This window comes from Cynocephalus volans, chromosome 2, assembly GCF_027409185.1.
Source record: "Cynocephalus volans isolate mCynVol1 chromosome 2, mCynVol1.pri, whole genome shotgun sequence".
Taxonomy (NCBI): Eukaryota; Metazoa; Chordata; class Mammalia; order Dermoptera; family Cynocephalidae; genus Cynocephalus; species Cynocephalus volans.
Window position 1 is genome coordinate 162,084,435 of NC_084461.1, and position 25,270 is coordinate 162,109,704.

At 46.3% G+C, this 25,270-nt stretch overlaps 1 protein-coding gene across 1 annotated transcript in view; it reads left to right on the forward strand.

Annotated features, from left to right (window-relative positions):
* Positions 1–25,270, forward strand: part of SH3RF3 (SH3 domain containing ring finger 3) — a 338,026-nt gene that overhangs the window by 275,349 nt on the left and 37,407 nt on the right. Inside the window, exon 9 of the mRNA XM_063087182.1 lies at positions 11,764–12,083. Coding sequence (XP_062943252.1) covers positions 11,764–12,083 — 320 coding nt within the window. The remainder of the gene's footprint in view (positions 1–11,763; positions 12,084–25,270) is intronic.

Here is a 25,270-nt window from a genome sequence, read left to right on the forward strand (position 1 = left end):
TTTCTCGTATATATCTTTTTTGCTTAAATTAGCTAAGGGTGACTTCTGAGTTGTTAAAACCCTGGCTATATTAGTCCATTTCTGTTGCTTATAACGGAATACCTAAAGCTGAGTAATTTATATAGAAATAAAGTTTATTTCTTCCAGTTTCAGATGTTGGGCAGTCAACAGTCCTTGGGGTTCATCTGGTGAGGACCCTTTCCTGGCAGTGACTCTCTATAGCGATGCAGGGTGTCACCTGGAAAGAACGGCTGAGCAAGAGGGAGTTAACCTCCTCACTTGCTCTCCTTTAAAAACCATCAAAACCACACCCATTATTCCATGAATAGATCAATCCATTCATGAAGATACAGGCCTCACAATCTAATCACCTCTTCAAGGCCCCACCTGTCAATTACCATAATAGGATTTCCCACCCTCTTAACAAAGTCATAGTGGGGATCGAGCTTCTAATTCATGAATGTTTTGGGGACACATTCAACCCATATCACTGGCCTACAGGGCCCTGGGGAAGAATTGTCATGTGTATGCTACAAGAGCTCTGCAGCAATATTATCTGGTTTCAAACCCCTTACCCCAACCCCTAACCTTCAGATCAGCCATACTCAGCATGGTTTAAGTTCATCTGATGGTGTTTACTGGTAACCACTAGTTAGGGATACTGCCATTGTTGTAGGTAAGTGATAGAGTAATCTGCAGCTGAGCTTCTTGACTGGTCAGAACTATCCTAGATGCTGATCTCATTGGTCCCTGGAGCACCTGGCAGGACCTGGGACAACCAAAGTCCAGGCCAGGTCCCTTCTGGTTATAAATATCTCATCCAGTCTTCCCAGCATTCCATACAAATGTTTCTGTGTGCACGTCGACACAGACAGGTGAGCAGCCCTGCTCCTCATTGTGCATGAGCATCCTGCATAGCAGTCCTGGGTTATCTGTGAAAAACAGCCAGTGTAATGGTCTTTCCATGCCAACCCCCACTAGAAACTTTCCCAATTCAAAGAAGAAAATGGAGCCCTGCCAGTCACTTCTTCCTCTATGGAATAACAAGCAGTATCAAAAGAAATTGGCATGGCTAGGGGCAGTACAACATTGTGTCTCAACCATCGATTGCCATAGTAACCACGATGGTGTGACAAGCATTCTCTCCCATCAGTTTAATTTTACATACAGGAAGAGTGGGGCACAGGATGGTTAAATGGCTCCCCAGTGCGTCTGAACCTGACGCTTGTTCCCACAATATTGCCGTCATGGGCAGGTTAAAGAATGGCTCCTATGAATCATATCAGTAAATTGAATGCCACTGAGTTCCCACAGCATTTTCCACTTCATGCTGCATTTAGAGAGAGAAAAAACACTGTCAACAGTACAAGTAATGGATTGTTCACTGCAGTAATTGCCCATTTCAGCAGACCCCAACCCTGGCAGTTGGGAGGCATTTCATCAATGTTCTCATCTCCAGCCAAAGTCAGGCAGTTTGACAAAGGCTTAATTGCATTGGCCATAGCATCCAATATGATTTATTCTACTTGATTAATGTAACTCCTTTTCCCGAGGGCAGAGCACCCCCTGTAAAGCACCAGTGTTCCTCACACACTCATATCAGTGCTGAGCAGAGTGGAGAGCCCTGTACACCCATTTATTTGTCAGCAAAAAAAAAGCACCAAAACAGAGCTATGTACAGACAAGGCATTCTGCAAGAATCTGGAAATACAGAGGCCAGAGAGACCACATTTCTGTCCCAGTTAGAGAGAAGGACAAGAAAACCAATTTCTACAATAGAGTTTGAAAAGAACTGTGGTAGAAGCATAGGAAAGGGATTAAGAAAACTTGGAGGAGAGAAGATTCACTCAGATTCTGGAGGAAAGTAGGAAAGGGGATGGGGAAGAAGCATATGGAAAGTTTTCAAGAGGAGGTGGACAAATAGGAACAATCTGAGCAGATGAAGCAGAAAGGGTGTTCTAGGCAGAGGAACTAGCAAGGGCAACGGCATGGCAGTGAGCAAGACATAGTTCTTATTCTGGGTAACTTTATTTAGTTCAGTGTGACTGAAGCAAAGGTATGGAAGGGGAAGTCCAGTGTGTTGATGACAAACTACTTTCAATTTGAAAGATGGGTAGAACTCAGCACGTGGTAGGGGAGGGGGGGAGAGAGAAACATGTCCAGGCAGCGTGAAAGAATGTGGAGAGCTCTGCGGCCAGCAGAGGCCTGGTGCATCAGGACACTGAAATCAGCTCTGCATGAAGAACAAAGGAAAAGAACAAAAGAAAAGGTAGACCATGTAAAGGAATTTAGGTCTTTATCTAAGGTCAACTCTTCATTGAAGAGTTTTAAATGATATAGCCAGAATTTTATATTGAAAAGATCGAGCTGGACCGCTGTTGAAGTAATGAGAACAGGATTTACCTTTCCCACCTGAAACAACTACGAAAACAGACAAACAGCTTTTGAGACACTAGGCATTAGACAACCAAGGACAGTGATCCATGAGAGAAGCATTAGGCTGTGGCACAAGGAGGGGGCTGGGTGGAGCCCAGCAGGTTCCCTAAAGTGAGGACATGGAGATGAGAGTCTGTGTAACAGAGATGATAAGAGTTTGCAGGGCAGAGTACCAGAGAGGGGAGAGATGCACAGAGAGGGAACTCCAGATGCTGCAGAGCACCCACCTCGAGTGTTCAGCTACCTAATCAGCATATGCATTTGAGAAAACTGCCCAAAGCCAGGGGAGCAGAAATAAAAAAAGAAAGGATTAGCACTAATATTTCCCAGAATACATATGTGCTTGTTTCCACCATCCAGACTGGAAAAAATTCATAGTTCACAGGGCATTGAGTAGTGTTCTCAAGACCTTGCCTCAGTAGTGAGGAATGTTACCCTGAAACTGAGCACTGCTCCAGTGTTACCTAATAAATATCAAAATCAAAATCAAAAGGACCAGACTGTTTCCATTTAATTTAACTGTGTCCCAGAACAAAGCTCAAGAATATTTATATACAAAAATATCCTGCTCTTAACATTAAAATCACAGTGTGATAGTCAATAAAAATTAGTAGGTAGGCAAAGAAGAAGGAAAATATGACCCATAATAAAGAGATAAATCAATTGATCAAAACTGACCCCAAACTGTCAAAGGTGTTGGAATTAGCAGTCATAGACATTAAAACAGATATTGTAATTGCATTCCATATATTCAGAAAGTTAGGTAGAGACAGAGATGATATTGAAAAGGCCCAAATCAAAGTTCTAGAAATAAAAACTACAGTGTGTGAGATTAAGAATATGCTGGTTGGAATTATGGCAGATTAGACATTGCTGAAGAAAAAATATTAGTGAACTTGTAAATATAACAATTAAAACTACAGAAAATGAAACACAGAGATAAAAGAGAATTTTTAATAATGAACAGAGCATCAATGTGCAATGGGACAATCTTGAGTGGCCTAATAAATGTGTGATTGGAGTCCCCAAAGTAGAGGAGAAAGAGTTGGGAGAGAAAAAGGATTTGAAGAAATGTTGATCAAAATTGTTCTAAATTTGATGAAAACTACACACTCATAGATCAAAGACAGTTAGTAAACCCCAAGCACATGAAACACGAAGAAAATTACTCCAAGGCAGATCATAATCAAGTCATTGAAAATCTATGATAAAGAAATCTTAAAAGCAGCCAGAGAAAAAAGATATGTTATGTAAAGTAGAAAAAAGATGGTCGGGAGCAGATTTCTTGTCAAGAACACTGAAATAAATATATCTGTAAATCTAGCAAAAAAAAAAAACCTCTTTAAAAAAAAGACAAAATAGAGAATTATTCATACACGGTAAAGCTAAAATATTTCATTAACAATATTTTCATTAACGCCATGAAAAAATATAAAACAAAGTTTTTTAAGAAGAAGGAAAATGATACCAGATGGAAATGAGGATCTGTACAAAGGAATGAAGAATACTAGAAATGATAACTACATAGGTAAATATGTAAGTTTTTTATCATTTAAATATTTGCCAAGTATGATTGACTGTCGAAGCAAAAATCAAAACAATGTGTCTGGGATTTAAAACTTCGGTAAAAATAAAATGTGTAATAACAAAGCATAAAAGTTGGGAGGGGAGAAATGTAAGTACCATATACTGTTGTAAGGTTCTTATACTGTATGTGAAGTGCTATAGAATCACTTGTGAGTATGCTGTGATCAATAAAGATGTAAGCAACCACTAAATATGAAAACAAAGCAAATAAGCTAACAGAGATACAATGGAATCACAAAAACATTTATTTAATACCAAAGAAAGCATAAAAAAAGAGAAAAGGAAACAAAGAATGCATGGGTCAAAGAGAAAGCATGTAGTAGAATGATAGATTTAAACCTAATCATATGAATAATCACATTAAATGTAAATGGTCTAAATAACCCCAAATATAATGCAGAGATGGTCAGATATTATTAAAAATAAACAAACAAACAAAACCCCCCAACTATATGCTATGAACTAGAAACATACTTCTCATACCTTAAATTTAAGGATATAAATAGTTCAAAAGTAAAAGGATGGAACAAGATATACACATTCTCATTATTTATATCAGTTATATTCTATGAAGTTACTCTAAACACCAGATTAGTGAGTACTAAACTATTGCTCCAGGTGAAATTGTGTGTGTGCATATATGTGTGTGTACCCATAAATTATAATTTTATCCTAATACGTTCTATTTTCTTTATTTTACAAAAGAGACAATGAGGTTCAGGGTGTTAAGTGACTGACCTGAGCCTTTCTACTAATAGGTAGGAGCTTGGATTGAAACTTTGTCCAGCTGGCCCAGAGCTGGACTTCACCATGCTGCCTTCTTTTGGCTTTACTCTCCTGTCACCTCTGTGTGAGGCTGAAGCAAAAAGGCATAGAGTCTCATTGTTCCACTCTTGCTGGGAATATGCCTATCAGGTGACTAATTTTTTGCCACTGTGCACATGTCTGAAAATGACTGTGAAAGCACTACAGGTATCAATTTGGGGGTTACAAATCAATTGTAGCTAGTAGGAGAATTTGCAAATACAGAATGGGCCAGTAATGAGGATTGACTTATACATGCTAATGTTAATCTCAAGAAAGCTGAAATGGCTATATTAATATCAGACAGAGTAGAATTTATAACAAAGAATATTATTACAGATTTTAGAAAGGCAATTTCATAATGATAAAGCAGTTGGTTTATTAAGAAAACATAACAATTCACAATATTTATGCACTGAATAACAGAGTTTCAGAATACATAAGCAATTACAGATAAAGCCGCAAGGAGAAATAGACAAATCCACCATTGTAGTCAGAGATTTTGATATCTCTCTTAATCATTGATAGAACAAGTAGATAGAAAATTGGTAAAAATATAGAACATTAGCACATTATAAACAACTTGACCTAGCTGACATTTATGGAACATTCCACCCAACAACAGCAAAATACACATTCTTTTCAAGGGTACATAGAACAATTACCAAGATAGACCATATTCTGGGCCATAATATTTAAATCTCAATACATTTGAAGAGTCACTTCACACAAACAATCATGCCTGACCACAATGTAGTTGAACTAGAAATCAGTGACACAAATAATAAAAAATATTTGACATCCTCAAGTATTTGAAAACTAAGTAATATACTTTAAAATAACCCATGGATCAAAGAAGAAATCAAAAGGGATATTGTAAAGTATTTCAAGCTGAATGAAATGAAAACATACCAAAATTTGTGGGATGCCACTTAAGCAGTACTTGAAGGGAAATGTATAGCACTAAATACCAATACTAGAGGGAAAAAAAGGTGTAAAATCAGTGGCCTCAGCTTTTACCTCAAGAAACTAGAATAGAAAGAGCAAAGGGACCACAAGAGAAGTAGAAAAAGATCAGTGCAGAAATCAGTGAAATAGAAAACAACAACAACAACAAAAATAGAGAAAATCAGTGAAACCAAAAGGTGGTTCTTTGAGAATAATAAGAATTGATACACTTCTAGCCAGATGGATAAAGAAAAAAGGGAAAATACACAAATTATCAATAATAGGAATAACAGAAGTGCTATCACTTCAGATTCTACAGGATAATAAGGGATTGTTTAAAAATCTTTATGCCAATAAATTTAACAAATTAGATGAAATGGACAAATTCCTTGAAAGACACAAATTACTAAACTTATTCAAGAAGAAACAGTATGACTAGGCCTGTTTCTATTAAAGAAATTGAATTAGTAATTTAAAACATTCCACAAAGAAAACTTTAGGCTTAGGTGACTTCATTGGTGAATTACACCAAACAGTTAAGGAAGAAATTATAACAATTCTATGGGAATTTTTCCAGAAAATTGGAAAGAAGAGAGAATACTTTCCATATCTTTCTATAAGACCAGCATTACCCTAATGCCAAAACCAGACAAAGACATTACAAGAACATAAAACCATAGACCAATATCCTTCATAAACATAGATGTAAAAATTCTAAACAAATTTTAGCAAACCAAATATAGCAATAAATAAAAAAGATAACACATCATGACCAAGTATGGTTTATTTCAGGAATGCAAGGTTGGATTAAAATTTGACAACATAATTCACCTTATTAACAAACTAAATAATAAAAATAATGTTCTCTTCATTTCAAAAGGTGCAGAAAAAAAATCATTGACAAAATTCTACATCTATTCCTGATTTTTAAAAAAGAATCTCAGAAAATGAGGAATAGAAGTGAACTTTCTCAACCTGATAAAGGGCATCTCTGAACACCCACAACTAACCACACTTCATGGTGAAAGACTGAAAGCTTTCCCTCTGAGATTAGAAACAGGACAAGGACATCTACTCTTCCACTTCTATTCAATATTTTACTGGAAGTTTTAGCCTCAGCAATTAATCAGTAAAAAGAAACAAAAGGTATACAGATTGTAAAGGAAGGAATAAAATTATCTCTATTTGCAGAAAACTATCTCTGGTTGCACACACACACCCATTAGAGATAGAAAATGAGTTAAGCAGGGTTGCAGGATACAAGATCAACACACAGAATTTAATTGTATTTCTATATACTATCAATGAACAATTGGAAAATGACATTTTAAAAAACTATACCAAATTTAATAGCATCAAAAAATAGAAATTTATTGGGGATAAATCTGACAAAATACGGGGAAGACCTGCTCACTGAAAACAAAACATTGCTAAGAGAAATTAAGACCTAAATAAGTAGAGAGATGTACTTTGTGGGTGAAAAGACTTTAACATTGTTAGATGTTTATTCTCCAAAATTTGACCCATAGATTCAATGGAATATCAATCAAGATCCAACCCAACTTTTTTGTAGAAGTTGACAATTTGGTTCTCAAATTCATATAGGCATGCAAGGACCGAGAATAGCCAAACGCAACCTTGACAAAGAACAGCAGAGTAGGAGACAGACCCTGATCTCAAGACTTCCTATAAAGCTGCAGCGATCAAGTCAGTGTGATGCCACCGTAAAAACAACCACATCAGTGCACACGTTTTCTCATGACAGGAAAGTGTCCATTAAATTTGGTGACATGTGGAACCGTAGCTGATCTTGTCCAGATAATATCTGATGTAATGATGGGGTGAAAAGCCAGGTTTCAGTAGACTGAGAAGTGAATGAAGGACTCTTGGACAATATGGAAGAGTATGTGGAAACCCCCCCCCCACACACGCACTTTGCTCTAAATACAGTGAGGTTTGTTTCAATATTTTAAAAAGTCAACTCTGTATATCTAAACAAAATAGAACACATGATAGCAAGCAGATTTGAAACTCTGGCCTACTGGGCTGCAGGATGAAAAGCAGGCAGTGTTGGTGGACTTTCAGCTCCTGTGTGGACAGGAAGCCCCATGAGGTCAGGGGGCCAGAGCCAGGTGTAGCAGGTCTAATAGGTGTAGCAGGTCTAATGGCTGCAGCCTCTTCCAGGGCATGGTCAATACTGAACTGCTGTCTGGAGCATGGGAGAGAAGAGAAAGCCCCAACCCTGGGCACAGAACTGAACTTGGCTCCGGCCTGAGGGCTCGCTCTGTGCTGTCCCTGCAGGACCAGAGCTCAGTCAGCCCATTGCACCTGGCTCTGAGGGCGGTTCCAGAGGCCAAGGTGAAGCAACAACAGAACGTCCAGACCCTGAGGGGTTGACACAGAGAGCAAACGACAGCAATGCAGCTCTCACCTCACTACGAGCTCAGAACACAGGAGGGAAACTTGTGCATGAAAGATAGCCAGTATACTCAAGAAATGGGAGGGAAATAAGGAGAAATCTGAAAAAGGCTTTGAAATTAGTATGTTTAAGATCTTCTAAGAGCAAAAAAAGAAGGAATAACACCCCCACACACATACAAAAGAAAGAAAAAACAAGATGTTATGAAAAAAACTAGTGGATGGCTGTGAATCAGAAACAGCTGGATATAAGGAAGAACCAATTTGAAACTTTGGAAAGAAAAGATGTTTAAATTCAAAGCCTCTTTAGGTAGCATAAACTCTAGACTGGACACAGTTGAAGATGGAATTAGTGAAATTGGAAAGCCATGCAAAGGAGTTTATCCAAAACACAGAGCAGAGATGAAAAGTATGAGAGAGAGTAAACGTGGAGGATACACTGAGGAGCTTCAGACTACTTCTAACAGGGAAATAGAACATAGAGGGGATGAGAGAGAGAAGATTCAAAAGAATAATCTCTTAGAATTCTCCAGAAGTGAAGAAGGGCTCAAGTCCTCACGCAGAAGGCACAGACGGTGCTGAGTAGAAGAAATAGCCATAAATCCAAACCTGAACACGCTGCACTTAAACTTCATGCATCAAAAGACACAAAAATACTGTGCAAGCTGCCAGAGAGCAAGTACAGATTACTTAAGAGCTGGTGTAGACAGTATTTCAAGAATATTAGGTATAAAGAAAAGTGGGGAAAGGAGGTACTAATTAAAAGAAGACAAAGTATAGAAGGAGGATTATTTCTTCAATGGGAGAGACTTGGTTAATAAATTACAGCGGAAAGCTAATAGAGCGGTTAAATACAGGAGGGAAGAAGAGGAGCCAAGAGACTGTGCTCGGGACTGGAGGGAGGGACGCGGATAAGTTGAGAGGTTGGACTGGAGCTGTGGGAGTCACAACCAGTGCTGCATTTCACCCTGGAGTGTGAAGTGATAACTGAAAATAGGGAGAGAACAAAGCTGATGATAAAGTTATTTATTCATTCAGCTACTTTTACAAAGCACCTACTGGATGCCAGGCACGATTCTAGGTACTGGGGACACCACAGTGAACTGCGTGAGGGCAAGTGGGATCCAGAGCCTGCAGCGTTCCTGCAGCAGGGTTGTTGCAGGACTACCACAGTTCTCACACAGCCCCACCCGTCACGGGACTCTTCAGAGAAGGCACACGTGGCCTCAGCATCGCTAACTAGTAGGATCACTAGTGGATGGACAGTAGTGTGGGCCAGCTCCAGGTAGGGGAACAAAGGGTGGATCCCACTGAAGATCTCAGGTTCCAGAGTTGTCCTGCCAGCCTGCAAGATGAGCCAGCCTCTCACGGAGAATTTGTTTTCTCCAGCCGTTCAGTTCTGAGAAGTCTATAGTGGTGTTTCAGCTGGGGCTCCCTTGTCTCAAAGACTCACTCATTCATGCACAAAGTGCATTGAACATCTCCTACATTAGGCATTGTTCCAGGGGCTTGGAAGGAATTATATTGTGAATTAAACTGCTGATGTCCCACCCTCCTGGAGCTTAAACTGTAGCGGGGGATACAGACAGTAAACAATTAACATATAATAAACAGCTGAGCTGAGTCGAAGCCCCCCAAGGGGTCCTGCCTTGGCACCTGTCCTGGTGGAAGTATGGTCTGTGCACAGGGACAGCTGGCACCAAGTTTCTGAGGGGAGAGAGGGCCTGTCCTGTGTGCGGGAGGCCAGAATGGCTGAAGCGAGTATATTAGGAGATGGCATGGGGGCAGGCTTAGAACTTTCTGGAACTCTCTCCTTTCTCATCTGGTTAAGCAAGGTGATGTGGCAGACGCATGCAAGCTAGCCAGAAAGTGGAGGGCCCTTGAGCAGGACACCCTGGAGCAGCCCTGGAGACTGAGTTTCTGAGGCCCTGGGCCATCCCCTCCCATCCCAGGCTGCTGGCAGGGGTGAGGGAGGGTTCAGACAGGAAGGGGCCGATGAATCGGTAGTTAGAAGAGCCCAGCAGCTCCATCGATGGGCATAATGGCCTGACCTGCTCTTCCTTTTAAACGCAGAGCCACAGGACGAAAGGACTCAAATGCTCTAGGTTCCCCACCCATCTGAAATCCTGAGTAGTTTCTTTAGAAAGACATAAATCAACCTTTCTACATTTTACCTGGTGGAAACAGCAGGCTGCCCCAGGTGCCAGAGAGTCCATGATGGCATAATTGATCTTGCAAGCTCCTCCCCGCAGCCATCAGGAGGAAGGGCCCACTCACAGAGGGGCTTTGGCCTGTGGTGCGGCCTGCCTTCCCACGCCTGCAAGCGCTGTCTGGGACCTCTGAGTGCATTACAAATCCAAGGTGTATTTGGGGGCTGAGAATGTCATTAATGTTGTGTGTATTTCTTTCATGTTCTAAAGCTGTGAATGCCACAAATTCTGGTGGTACAAAATAATTACAGTGTGACATGTGATTTTCTCTGGCATAACAATGTGCAGACAACTGGCTCTGAGTTATGTGGTGCCGGCTGAGACACTTGCTGTGAGTCTGGTCCCCAGCCTGGTCTCTCCACTTGGGTCAGACCAGCCAGGCACAAGTCACCTGCCCCTGTCACTTTCATTTTCTCCCCCCATGTATTCTTCCGTGTTTGGCAAGGAGAAAATTCTTCAAAATTACTAACCCAAATAGTTGCATGATTAATCTTAATATGGTGCTATGTTTAGAGGGAACTCTGTCTTTTCAAATGGGAGAGTTTCACAAATGTTATGCATTTAGATCCCTAACCTTTTTAAGAAGCGTTTTTGCTGCAAGGAAGGGGGTGTATCCATAGTTGTGAGGCTCCCATTTTATAAATCCAAAACTCCTGTGCTTCCACCTGTGGCGAGGCAACGCTGTCAGGCAGATCGCAGCAGGGGTGGGGACGGGCTGGCCTCCACTGCTTTCCTCCTGCGATTGTCACCTCCTGTAGTGTCATCACCAGCCAGAGCAGCCTCACACACCCTCAGCCTTGCTCAGCAAGGCCACGTGCTTGGTGTGGAAGCCAAGGACTGGGCCAGGCTGTTCCAGGGTCAGGACTAACTGGAGTCAAGCTGTCGACCATGACGAGCTGGCATGCAGCAGTGCTTAATTATTCGGGGCATCTTAAGGCTTCTCCAAGATGCTTTCACAGCCTTTGCTTTTATGAGCATTTTCACCAGGTGCTTTAAAAAGTCTTCTGAGGGCATTGGTTCATCACAGCAGAGAAAACCAGTTGGAAGACTTCACAGAGACCGGGAACACGCCCACGCTCACAGCAGCCTTGGGGAAGCTATTTTAGCTCCTCCCTCGGCAAGGGCTGTTTGAGTGGTGGCAGGGCCCTGATCACTTGGGCTTTCAAAAGATGGGAATGCATCTTCAAGGTGGTATAGCCTCATTGTGCCCGCCTGTGATGTGGGGGCTTTGTGCCAGAGGCCAGGAGAAAGAGAGGTGGGGAGCACTCAGAGGATCAGCCAGAGAGGAGTGTGTGCTGTAGATGCCTGGCAGGTTGCAAACTAACTTTTCAACCTGCTCTCTCTCCAACCTTGTGTCCAGCCACCCACCCCTTAGCCCAGGCTCAGGACCGACCAACTGCTACCGTGTCGCCCCTGCACACTCAGAACTCTCCGTCCCGCCTGCCCGCCACCAGCCTCAGGCCCCACTCCGTGGTGTCCCCCCAGCACAGTCAACAGCCCCCGCTGCAGTTTGGCCCCCGGCCAGCCATCCCGCTCACATCAGCAGCATCAGCCATCACGCCTCCCAATGTTAGTGCCGCCAACCTCAACGGGGACGCCGGAGGAGGGCCCAGTGGTGGCCTGTCCACATCCAGCCCCACCAACACAGGATGCAAGCCAGACGAGAAGAAAAACGAAAAGGTAAGTGGCCCATCCTGGGCGAGCCCTGGGCCCCCGTCCAGCTGGTTATTGTCCCTTTGGCACCAGATGTTAATGGCATTTTGAACAACTGAGGCTTGAGTGTGCGCACCTAGTTCTTGCCCGTAGATGCACCAGGCACATGCAGAGATGTAGGCCAAACCAGCAAAGCATCTGATTGGAGTGGAGTCAGGCGGGCCTCAGGGTTCTGGCACGGCCAATGCAAGCACAGCTACAGTTTTCATCAGAAAAAGGTATCCCTCCTCAGGGCGACTTAGTTCTCTGTCTGTTGGAAAAATCATTATAATATACTCATTTTGTTAGAACATGATACTTATTGCTACATGCCAGGATATTACAGTAATAAATACACAAATCAGCAGCACCCCCTCTTCAAAGTATCATCCTTATGCAGCCCACAACCTGTTCTACCATATGGGACAGGCCTGTTTTCTTAGGAGAAATAAGAAATGACAGGAGGATGCCATCCTGATATTTGGTGTAGATAGCATTTTCAGCTATCTTTTTGGCTGAGTTGGGCTGAGTTCATAAAAGAAACTCTGAGTCCAATGGCCTTGCCCCAGCTGCCACCTAGACATTGGATTAGCCAAGATTAGAATCCACATTTCTAAACCAGTGCTGTCCAATAGAAATGTAATGCAAGCCACAACCTAATTTAACATTTTCTAGTAGCCACATTTTTAAAAAGTAAAATTAATTTTAAAATAAAAGTAAAAGGAGAGATTTGTTTACTAGCATATTCTATTAAACCCAATATCCAAAATAATATTGTTTCAACATGCAATCTATATAAAAAATTATTGATGAGATATTTAACTCCTTTTTTCCTTCACATTACTTCTATGAAAGCCCATGTGAAATCCAGGGAGCAGTTCTCCAGTGCTCATGGCATGCACTGCCTGTGGCTGTTCTGGGCAGCATCTCTAGATTTTGGGAGGGAATGACTCTGTTTATCGGTCTTGCTGCACCAACGATTTAGTGATCATTTTCTCCTGGCTTTACCACGTTCTGTGACTTTTTAAAAACCTTTCCATATAAGATCAGTCTTTGGATTAGGGTCTATTAGCCAGAGTTTGGATGAGCACCCTGGAGGCTAGATGGTGTGTCTGGGGCAAGGATAGCCTTTCCCTCTCCCTTGGGGACATCACCAGAGCTAGCACTGGTACACCAGGCCCTCTGCCCAGAGCCCTGCTCACTGCCTGTCCCCAGCAGAGCCTGGGTGCCCTGCAGAGACAGGTGGGGCCTCCACTCCTGTCAGCGCCCAGGTCAGCGTCAGAGGTCAGCGCCCAGACCTCAGCACCTGCTGCTTTGTCCAGAGTGACGGGTATTGCCATGCTGGCTGGTGGGGAAGAGGCTCAGTCATGTGCTGCAGCTGCACCGTTGACCCAGCAGAGCTCACATCTGTGCGATGAACACGGCCCTCAGCAGGAAGTGGAGTGGCTGCTCTGCACTGCTTGTTCGTGTCTGTTTGAAAATCGGTTCAGTCTTGAATCTGTTCCCTTCCACCTTGCAACCCTTGGTATGAGGCATGGCTGGTCTCACAGGAGGGAGAAGGGAGTCGAGGGCCACCCTGTCACTTGGACATCCTTGCTGGCACATGAGATCTACGGGCCTTCCCAGCTGCTGAGAGAAAACCAGACTTGGAAAGAGAGGGGCCATAGTAGTTCAGTAATCATTTCTAGTTCTTTGCCCAGAAGCTCCCTCTCTCTAGTTTGTGGAGCAGATCAGGCTGGCTTCAGCGTGTGGGTTTCTGAGGGTACAGAGCTGGGCTCGTGGGAACCTGCTTCGAGGGCGGCATTGCTCACCCGCCCCACTAAGTGCGCAGCCGAGGAAGGCCCTCCTGCAACCTGCCCGTTAGGGGCTCTGCAGGTGCTCCACTTTCACTCGAGGCTCGCACTCTGCTGACCACTCGCCTATGTCAGTAAGGGCGGTTGATTCTGGGGGACACCCAAAGGGCCCCTGTTGGTGAAGGGCACTTTAAGGGAAGCCCTGCCTGGGTGGAAAGCAGCAGACAGGCACCTTAGTGTCCTCCAGCCTCCAGGCAGCAGCCATGCGTAGGGCTGGGCTCAGACCAAGGGCCACCTGGGGAGCAGTCCCCACTGCACCTGAGCAGGAAGTTCAGCAAGCCACAGCAGAGAAGCACGTGGTCCTTCCAAACATTATGTGTGCTTTTCACTTCTCACCTCTCAAGCAAACAAAAATAGCACTAGTCTGAAAAACCACCTGCTAACAATTTTTCCCTTCTGTATTCCCAGTTGAATTTTTCCTAATTTACAGCAAGGCGCAAAGCGTTCACAGTTACCATTTCCAGCAAAAGCAGAGACAATGGTTGTTCAAATCCTGCTCCTCAGAAGTGAATGAACCTGGGTGATCCATACCAACAGTGCTGCTCGGGCCAGGGGCCAGGCATGGGGGCTGGGGGCCTCTCCCTGCGCCCGGGCCCTGCCATGGCTTCAACTGAACAGACTGTGCTAACTCTGGGAACAGAGCAGTTGGCTTCGAATCTATTTCTGGGTATCCCCATCGTAGATGTGCATGTGTCTAATTATGGTGAAAGGATTTTTTTGAAGTATTGGCAGTATTCTCCAGGCTGTTTCTGTTATTATATTTTCTTTGGGAAAAGACACGAGCTCCCAGCACCACTGTCCACTGAAATCGAAACATCAGAGCCCGCGTGGTTTTTCTGCTGAAATTTAATCCAGGCACTTCCAGGCATGTGTGAGAGAGAAAGCCATGTCTGATGGGGCTCCTGGGCACCTGAGGTAGGTAGGGGATAATTTTCTCCCAGGAATATGAGAGATTTATGCTTCAGCATCTCTGGGTATAAAGAAGGAAGAGGCCCCAAACTCAGGTCTGTGTTGTGTGGCATCTCTTGCTGTGGTGGAGGTCCCTGGGAGGCTGGTGCTCTGTTGGAATACCAGCGGGGCCTTTGAGCCCTGCTCCCAGCAGGCCGTGCAGGCCAGCCCTGCTTGGCCCAGCATGGCGTGTAGGCCTCCAGGGACAGTGCAAGTGCTGACAGGGTGGGGATCTTTCTACAGACCGAGTCCTGAACCCAAGCTCCTCTCAGGGCCCAGGACTCTGCCAGTGTGTTCAGGAATCTCTCCAGCCTGCTTTGCCGGATGCTTTTCCTGCCCTCCTGCCTGGTCTGATCATCTCACTGCAGGGACTGCCCTCTGGCCTGGCCACCAGCACGTAGCTCAGCCACAGCAGATCCCTGGAGCTACTGTTGAGTGTAGGAGACCCCAGGGCTTCCTGGATCCCTTCCAGGTCTCCCAGGTTGGAGATATTGGAGGCACGCCAGGAGCGGGGAGACCCTGGGGCATGGGGGCTATGGAGGTCACGGTCTTCAGAAGGTACAGCAGGTGGGGTTATTGGTGATCTTCCCATCAAAGAACTTGGGAGGTCTAGTGCCTTTGGAGAAGGGAGTGGATGCAACTCTTAGAATAGTCTTTGTGCACCCACAAATCACAGAGTAAAAACCAAACCTAGTAAGACTGTTAAGAAGATGCTCTGCAGGATTTGTCATTCTTTTGCTCTTAAGATAATTAATTTTGTGCTTGAAACAACCATCAAATACTGCGTAATATGTCTACCAGTGACAGTTTTCTGTTTTTGAGGCCTTGTGAACACAGCAGCCCCAGACGAATAGACCTATCATCCCTCAGGGTAACTCCAGGGGAAAGCTGTCTGAAAATGAAGGGCTTGTGTGCCTCGACAAGGGTGCAGCCGGCAGCCCCCCGACCACCTGGCTGGGGTCTCCCACTCACTGGCTCCCCCACAACCTCCCCCATCTGCTTATGGCCAGGAGCATGTAGGGTGCCAGGCAGGGTATGGGGCACCAGGCTTCCTAGCAATAGAAGGTTCAGCCCTGGCCTGTAGGAACCATAGTCCGGCTCAAAAAACTGTACCAGTGACTGGTTAACAAGCTACCGCAACAGAGCAGACAGGCCTGAGTGCACCGAACAGAGGGCCATGGAGAGGAGGCCTGGTCAGCCTGGGAGAGGCTTCCTGGGGGCAGGTGGGAGGACCTTCTGGCTAAGGGACAGCCTGAGCAGAGACAGAAAATGTGGCTGTGCCTGGCACTGGGCGGGAGGTGGAGTCAAGGCCTGGCCAAAGGATGCAGCTCCACTCCTCGTCCCCCGAGTCTGACCCCCGCATGGCCCTTGCTCTCCTGCTGGTTTCACAGTCCATGAGGCACTTGCCCCTTTCCTGTGACCTCCACAGCAGCATTCTTCAAACCACAGGTTTGGAAGTCACCAATCCAGTGGATTGGTGCCAACGTTTTTATTCAGATCAGATAGGAGGGATAGACTAACACAGAATAAAGTGGATCAGCATCTGAACACACGGTAGGGGTCTGCACATTTGGGGGAAACTTTTGTTGCTGCTGCTGCTGTTGTGTGTGCTGAGGTCTGATATCATACTCATTTCAAAGTCTCCAAACCTCTGATGGACAGCACCTAAAGACTGTCTTGCTCGTGGAAGGCATCTAGTACTATTTGTAGACCAGAGAGTTGGAAAAACTGCTGCCAATAGGTTTTGACTCCATGACTTATGGGAAATTCTTTAGTTCAGGGGGCAGAAGAAAGTTACCTTCCTGCTTATGGATGTGATAGTTTCAATTTCACAGAATAAGAGAATATTGGAACTGGAAAGAGCCTCTAAAGATCTTTTTATTAAACTCCTCATTTCTGCTATGCTCCTGAGGCTCACAGATGTTGCATTTCTTACCTGGAGTCACACAGCACCGGCAGTGGGGCTGACTCAAGAGCTGTGGTCTCCGGACTCTTGTGTCACGGACGTCTCAGCTACAGTGTACTCACTCCATAGCCTCCCATGTGTTTGGCTTGTCCAGGAATCCCACAGAGATGTCCACAGTGGTGGCAGGCAGGAGACCACGAGGTTGGCATGGGAGAGGTGAACGTGGGCCTGAGCATCTGCCTCCCGGTTCCACGTCAGACTCAACTGTAGCCAAAGCCCACATGACGGTGAAACACTTGACCAAGTCCATGTGGGGGGCATGACCTATATAATTAAGACTTCGGGAAACAGTTTGGGCTGAAAGGAAGAGGGCCTGACACAGTGGCCCACTGCAAGTGCAGTGAGGCCGGGCCTGTGGCACGGCCACTTCAGGAAGCATGCTTACAGATGGACCCAGTCATTATCCACACTGCACCCATTAAAAGTACATGCATATTTACTGTATGTATTTGTGATCTATGGCACACAGATTTATGATTAAAAGTCACTTATTCTATAGGATTACGATTCTGTTTTTAACGAAAACCCATGAATGTCCAATCTAGAAAGATCTTGAGGATGGAGCTCTTCCAAACAGCCAGGCAGCTTTTCCTAAAGTGCAGAATCCCTGCTTTATGGATGTGTTTTCTCTCAAGTTGGGGCTCCTGCAATAAGCACCCTGCTTGTTTGCTCCCACTTCCTCTGGCTCTAAATGCAGCCTGGGAGGGGCCGCTGTGAGCTCTGTGACCCAGTTTCTCCACAGCTGAGACACGTTCCCACCATCACTGTGGGCCGGCAGCCCAGCCTGCGATGGGGAGATGTCTGTTGACTCGCAGGCATTAAGAGGTGGGAATGGGCTGGGTCTGACCAATCCAGAACAGAATTTCACTTCCAGCCGAATCCTCATGCTGACCTTGAGAGGGAAGACCTGGCCTGCTGGCCGGTCAGGCCCAGACCTGCGGACACCCTCCGGCCATTACTTTGTCATCAGGTGCAGCCACAGCCACAGCAGAAGGACGATCCTGAAGCATCACTGGGCTACCAGGCCCACAGAGGAGTTTGGGGACCCCGTGTCTGCCCCATGAAGGAGTCGCGAAGGAGTCTGGCAATCAACCATGGGCCGTGGAAGATACTTCCATGCTGGACGCTCACCCGGGCAGCTCTGCCGGCCCCTGGCTGGGCAGAGGCCCCCGCGTCAGCCCGTGTGGCCTGGAGCCCCAGCGACAGCAGACCTTCCCCTTGCTCCCCTCAGTTATGCTGCCTCCTGCGGGAGGAGGAAACTGGCATGTGCTGGTGAGTCATTTTCAGGCTGAAAATGAGCCCATCCTGAAAGCACAAATCCCAGCTGTCAGAACAATGGCCTTCTGAAGCTCTACGGGCAACTTCTTTGGGGAAGGCAGCATGCTGCTGGAATGTCACTTCCCTGGTGACAGGGGTGTGACCTCTTCATTGGGGTATGAACTGCTCGTCAGAGCACAGACCCCAAGTGGGCAGGGTGGTGGCCTGGCGTCCACAGCATGTGCCATCTCCCAGGAAGGCAGTTGAGTCCAGGCCATTCCCAGTTCTCCTGTCTGGGACGAGACGTGATCTGATGTCCTTGCAGATCTCAGCTTGCCTGTGAGTGCTGGTGACCCCTGTAGGGTGCTCATGGGGCCATGAGGTCTGGAGAGGTGTGGGGGCCTGCCCACAGCCATGCAGCTAGTAAGCCGCAGGAGGATACCAGGCCTGGGACCAGGCGGGTGCCATCCCTTGCCTGCTGCTCCTGCAGTCAGCCTCTCCTCCCAGATGCCTGGGGCTCATGGGCATCCAGGAGATGGTCAGGGGTGAGGGAAGGAGGCAGGAGTCACAATTATTTCAACAATGAGTGAAGTCTGAAGTTTGAGACAGAAGGCATAAACAGATGAACTAGCATGAGGGTGGTCTGGGTTCGGCTGCCTGGTGTTACTCAGGATTCTTCTGTTAACCAATTGCAAGACTTCGAGCATGCTCCTCGCCTTCTGTGCCTCAGGATCTTCATCTGCAAAACAGGGATGACAGCACCTACCGCTCTGAGTTGCTGGGAGAAGAAAATTTTTTTAATGCATAGCATAGTACTTAGGACAAAAATATTAGGAATTATCTCTAAGAATATTCCAAAAATATTAGGAATTATTTCTAAGGCTAGATCCCATAAGAAGTATAAGACAGAGATGTACAACTTATATCCCCAAGTCCTCTATAAAAGATCAAAAGGGGACTTTATTTTGCAATTTTAGAAAAAATACACTTATCATTACCAAACTGAGAGATGTAGGCTACTCAAAAATCAGCCCTAATTGGTTAGTGCAATCAATGCGTGTCCTTGACCACCACTTCATTTTTCCTACCACTGAGAAACAGGGACAGATAAAGATCTTTAAAATTTTGGTGCAACCCAAGAAAACTGTTTTAGTCAAAAGTCGAGTTTCAACTGTAGAGCACTAAACCAGAACTCATTTTTTAAACAGTAGTAAACTGGAAGTGGAGGAGGAGCGGGAGTCTTGTGCAATAGCCGTGATGTTTCTGTCACCCTCCCCACAGGGCAGTAATAACACTGGATTAGTTGGGGCGTCAGGGGACTTCACAGTCCAATGCCATGTGACCTGGCCCTCCTGCAGGAGATGAGCATGACAGTGTGGCTGGTGACGTGGGTCGTCATGGAGCGGCCATGAGTTCCTGGGCACACGCGATTCCCACCTAGAGTTTGGATTCTGTTCTGCAGAATCGTGCTGTTACCGCCTTCCTTTTCAATTGATATATTCTCACATTGCTCATCAAGATGGGTACTTTTTTCTAATCTTCCATGCCCAGAGAAACTCAGCTGATGGAATCAGTTTGAAAGAAAAACACACACCCATAAACCACACCAGAAGGTACTGCCTACAGATCGGACCCAACAGGCTGTCCTCCCAGGAGGGCATGTCCGTAATACAATGGGGTGTCTCTAAACGCTCTAGTGAACGCGGGTGCTTTCCACTTGGGCCACATAGCTTAGCTCTGCCGAGATAGGCTGGCACCTCACTCTGCTCCTTGTGGTTCTGTCAAGTTTTGTACAAGCACCTGGGTGGTTGTAGATGTGGAGGCCACTCTGTCACCCGGGTGGTTGTAGATGTGGAGGCCACTCTGTCACCCGAGTAGGATGACACTTTACACTCTCATTTCCCTCCAGGGTGAAGTCATTTATGGGGCAGACTTAATTTTAATTCGCCTGGTATGTTCTCTGTTTAGTAATTCCTTCCAGGCCACATCTTAATAAATCTCAAGACACACATGAATAAGAATGAAGCTCATTAATCTTTTCTGAGAATTCGCGCTGTCTGAATTTCAAACAGAACCAGCGGGTTGACCCGATGGAAGTGTTACGGCTTCAGGGTCTCAGTGAGACCAGCAGGAATGGTTTCTGGCTCATGTCACCTGCCTCTGATTTTTAACTCTCTTCTACACTTTAATATCACTTACGAGTCCCTTGGAATAGTGCCTTTGCTATGCACAGAAATATTATAAAAATTAACTATTGGTTTCTGTGAGTCAGGGGTCTGCAGAGAAACAGAACCAATAGGAAATAGATGATATATTTTAAGAAACTGGTGACGGAGGCTGGCAAGTCTGAAGTGTGTGAGGCAGGCCAGCAGACTGGAAGGTCAGGCAGGACTTGGCGCCCCCTACCTGTCCCTGGGATAGCTCAGAGTGTTCTTAAGGCGTTCAACTGCTCGGGTGAGGCCCACCCACATTATCAATGCACGTACTAGAAGTAATCTCCTTTCTTAAAGTCGGCGGGCTACAGATGTTAATCACACATACAAAATACCTTCACAGTAACATCTAGATTCATGTTTGAACAGCTGGGCTCCACGGCCCAGCCAAGATGACACACACAGCTAACCATCACAGCACATCCTTTGTCACCTCGTTATCTCCATAAACCATACCTAGTCTCCAAATAAAGGCAACAGCAACACGCCTAACATGATACAACTATCCTGGGTACAAGAAAATGCACTAACCCTTTCCCCAGAAGAGGATGCAGCATCTGTGGTGACGTCCACCCTTCTTGATGTCCAGACTTAAATACTATGATGGGAAGTCAGTGCATCTTATGTTACATGACAGGCAGATAGGAGAGGGAGAAAAGCAAAGATACTGCTTGATACACACACACACAAACACACAACAAAATAAGGAGGAAATACTGTAGCAATTATAGTGCTCGTTTCTGCAGCTGGCCACGTGGTCATAGCTGGTGTTTCCAGTCACCCTCTTCCACCGCACGTTCCATGTTCTCATTGCTTTCAGCAGGTGCCTCAGATGGTCGTGGATGTTTACCTGGTGGGGTGACCCCAACCTTCATCTTGGAGGGCCTTGGCTGTTACTAGTCCTGCCTGCACTGGTTTGCCGCAGTTTTCCATTGACGTTAATTGCAGGGCGTGGTAGTGCTGAGGTGCCCTGAGGGATCTCCTGTGTTCCGGAGGTGCCCTCGTCTACTTCTGATGTGGAGCAGCAGTCCAGCTCCCCTGTCGTGCCCAGGATCACTCAGCCCAGCCAGCATGGTTCTGCCCTTCTGTGCTCATTGGTTCAGAGGCACGGGGATTCCAAAGTGGCCTTAACTTCCAGTTCAGTGGAATCACTGCTGCGTCTCGTGATGGAAGCATTCCTCCCTCTGGAACCAAGACCACTAGGCCAGCAGAGCGTAACATTGTGGCAACACGAAGCAAACATTTTGGGGTGGATCACTGAAGTAATGGTGAGTGGTGCCACTGCCACTTCCTCCCCTAGTTCCTGGGCCCGTGAATCCTGGCTATGGGAGAAATGGCACCGTGTACTGGATGCTGGTTCACAGCATATGCAGCCTCCGGGAGGATATTGCCCCAGCCCTGCAGGGTATTGTCACCTAGCTGGAAAAGGCCATTCCACAATTCTAAGCCAGATGCTTCAGGACAGTGGAATCCATGAGCAGGGGCCCACTGCCACAGTTCACTTGCTGTGACATGAGTTTCTTCCATTAGGAGCCATGCTGTGTGGATACCATGACAGTGGATAAGGCATTCCGTGAGTCCACAGATGGTAGTTTTGGCAGAAGCATTTCGTGCTGGGTAGGCAAATCCATATCCAGAGTAAGCATCTATTCCAGTAGGGATAAAATGCTGCCCCTTCCACGATGGAAGCGGTCTAATGTAGTCAACCTGCCACCATGTGGCTGGCTGATTAACTCAGGGAGTAGTGCCATGTGTGGGGATCAGTGTTGGTCTCTGCTGCTGGCAGATTGGGCACTCAGTGGTGGCTGTAGCCTTGGTGAGTGGAAATCCATGTTGCTGAGCCCATGCATAGCCTCCCTCCTGCCACCATGGCCACTTTGCTCATGAGCCCACTGGGCGATGACAGGGGTGGCTGGAGAAAGAGGCTGACTAGTATCCACAGAGCGGGTCATCCTGTCCACCTGATTATTAAGGTCCTCCTCTGCTGAGGTTATCCTTTGGTGGACATTCACATGGAACACATGTATCTTCACATTTTTTGCCCATTTAGAGAGGTCTAGCCACATGCCTTTTTCCAAATTTTTTTGTCATCAATTTTCCAATCATGTTCCTTCCAAGTCTCTGACCATTCTGCCACACCATTGGCTATGACCTGTGAGTCATACAGTCCCACCTCTAGCCATTTCTCCATTCAAGCAAAGTGCACAACCACGTGCACTGCTCAAAGTCTGACCACTGGGAGGATTTCTCTGTCCTTCGAGGATGTCCCAGAAAAGGGTGCAGTGCCACAGCTGTCCTCTTTCAGGTGGTGCCTGCATGTTGCACAGAACCATCTGTAAAGCAGGCCCTAGCCTTGTCTTCCTCTGCAGGCTGATCGTAGGAAAGTCCCCAGGAGGCCACAGGAGCAGGCTTGGAGAGAAGGAAGTGTAGCAGGAGTAGGAACCATGGATACCTGGGCCACTTCTTCGTGTGACTCACTTGTGCCCTCAAGACCTGCTCGAGCCCCATCATGTATACACCACTTCGATGGTAGAGCTGATCTGCATGCCTAACTTTATAACTTGTTGGGCCAAATAATACTCAGGTCATGTTGGGCAGCTCAGGTCCCATGGTAACTTGGTGCCTGTGATTAAGTGTTGTCTCTACTAAGGCCCCGTAGCAGGCCAGGAGCTTTCTCTCAAAAAGAGAGTAATTATCTGTGGAGGATGGCAGGAACTTGCTCCAGAATCCTATAATGGGTCTGCCAAAGGCTCCAAACAGCATGCCTGTCTGCCACTGACACCTCAAGGACAATTGGGTCTGCTGGATCACATGGCCCAAGGGGCAGAGCAGCTTGCACAGCAGCCTGGACCTGCTACAGAGCCTTCTGCTGTTCTCGGACCCACTCAAACCTGGTGAGTTTTGGAGTAACTTGGGTAAATGGGCTGGAACAGCACACCCAAATGAGGAATGTGTTGCTCCAAAATCCAAATAGGCTCACTAGGCTTTGTGCCTCTTTTTGGGGGGGTAGGAGGGGCCAGATGCCACAACTTATCCTTCACTGTAGAAGGGATATCTCGACATGCCCCACAGCACTGGACCCCTAGGAATGTCACTGAAGTGGAAGTCCTCTGAAATTTAGTTGGAATTATTTTCCACCCTCTGACACAAAATGTCTAACCAATAAGTCCAGAGTGGTTGCTACTTCATGCTCACTAGGTCCGGTCAGCATTGTGTCATCAGTGTAGTGGACCAGTGTGATGTCTTGTGGAAGGGACAGTGATCAAGTCCCTGGGAACTAAATTGTGACATAGGGCTGGAGAGTTGATACACCCCTGAAGTAGGACAGTGAAGGTGTATTGCTGCCTTGCCAGCTGAAAGCAAACTGCTTCAGGTGGTTTTTACTAACAAAAAAGTATCTGCCAGATCATTCGCTGCTACTAGATAACAGGAGGATGTGGTGTGTTAATTTTCTCAAGCAATGAAACCACATCTGTTTTGTGATTGGAGTCATTGCCTGGTTAAACCTACAATAGTCCACTGTCACTCTCAAGGATCCATCTGTCTTCTGCACAGGCCAAACAAGAAAAGTAAATGGGGATGTGGTGGGAATCACCACCCCTGCATCCTTCAAGTCCTTGATGGTGGCACTAATCTCTGCAGTCCCTCTAGGAATGCGATGTTGCTTTTGTTTTACTATTTTCCAAGGCAGAGGCAGCTTGAATGTCTTCCACTGGGCCTTTCCTGCTGTGATAGTTCTCACTTCACAGCTCAGGAAACCAGTGTGGGCATTCTGCCAGGGGCCGAGTACGTCTGTTCTAATTATGCAGTGTGGAACTGGGGAAAAACACAGAACAGGTTCAAGGACACACAGGACTCAATGGCAGGAGGAGGACCTGAGCTAAAACTCCACTGATCACCAGACCGCCATAAGCCCCTCCTCTGACTGGCGGACCACAGTGGGGTTTTGGGTGCCCTGGTCTTAGTGTCTGTTCAGAGCCAGTGTCCAGTAGTTCCCAAAGGATCTGATTATTGCCTTTCTCCAGTGCACAGTTTCTTGGTAGGGTGGGTCTCTGGAGAGGGTCAGGAGAAAGGTGAATAGTATAAATTTTGGGTAGTGTACTGGGCTCTTCCTGTCCTCCCTTCATTTGAGGGGTTCTGGGCCTGTAAATTAGCTCAAGTCTGGAAACTGATTGAGGGGCTATGACTCTGTTTTTATAATTCAGGCTAGACTTCTGTTCACTAGACCTAGAACTCTTTTGCTTATACAGATCGAGTAAGAATTTAGCTGACTGCCCATCTACTTCTCTTATGAGAACACCATAATCAACCATAATCAACAGCCAATACCACAGGTCTGCGTGAGTCAGACTATTCTGATTGCTGATTTGATTGTGCAGTCCGTTACCATAACTACGCCTGCCTTTTCTTTGGCAATCAAGTGCCCACTTCCCCACCCCCACTGCCCTGGGATTGAGTTATTCCCGGCTTCTCAGTTCAGCGGCCACCGTTCCCACCGTATGGCCATGCCTGCTGGGGAGAGCGGTCGCCAAAGCCGAGCTCTTCAAGGATGCTGGGGTGCCCCTCACAAGCGTGTTTCTCACAGTTGTGGGGAAGGGGGTGTCCTCCAGTCCCTCCTGGGGTGGGGGAAATATGAATCACTTCAGATTTATGATTATCGTGCGACTTGGTGACGGATGGGCACTTGGGAGGCAGTGGGGAAGCAGCCAGGGTGGGGGCCCGCATTCGTCTCTGCCGCAGCCAGGACACCTAAACCACCTAAACTCAGAGACACACGGCTTTAAAGATCACGTTAGGAAAATGCTGAGACAATTGAGAAGGATGCCTCCAGCAATGCTGAGAGAGGTGAGGAGATTGTTCTTCAGCACGGACCACTTAATGTCACTCGGGAGGCCCCTTCCTCCCTGGCAGAACTCTCAGATTCCCTGGCTGGGTTTT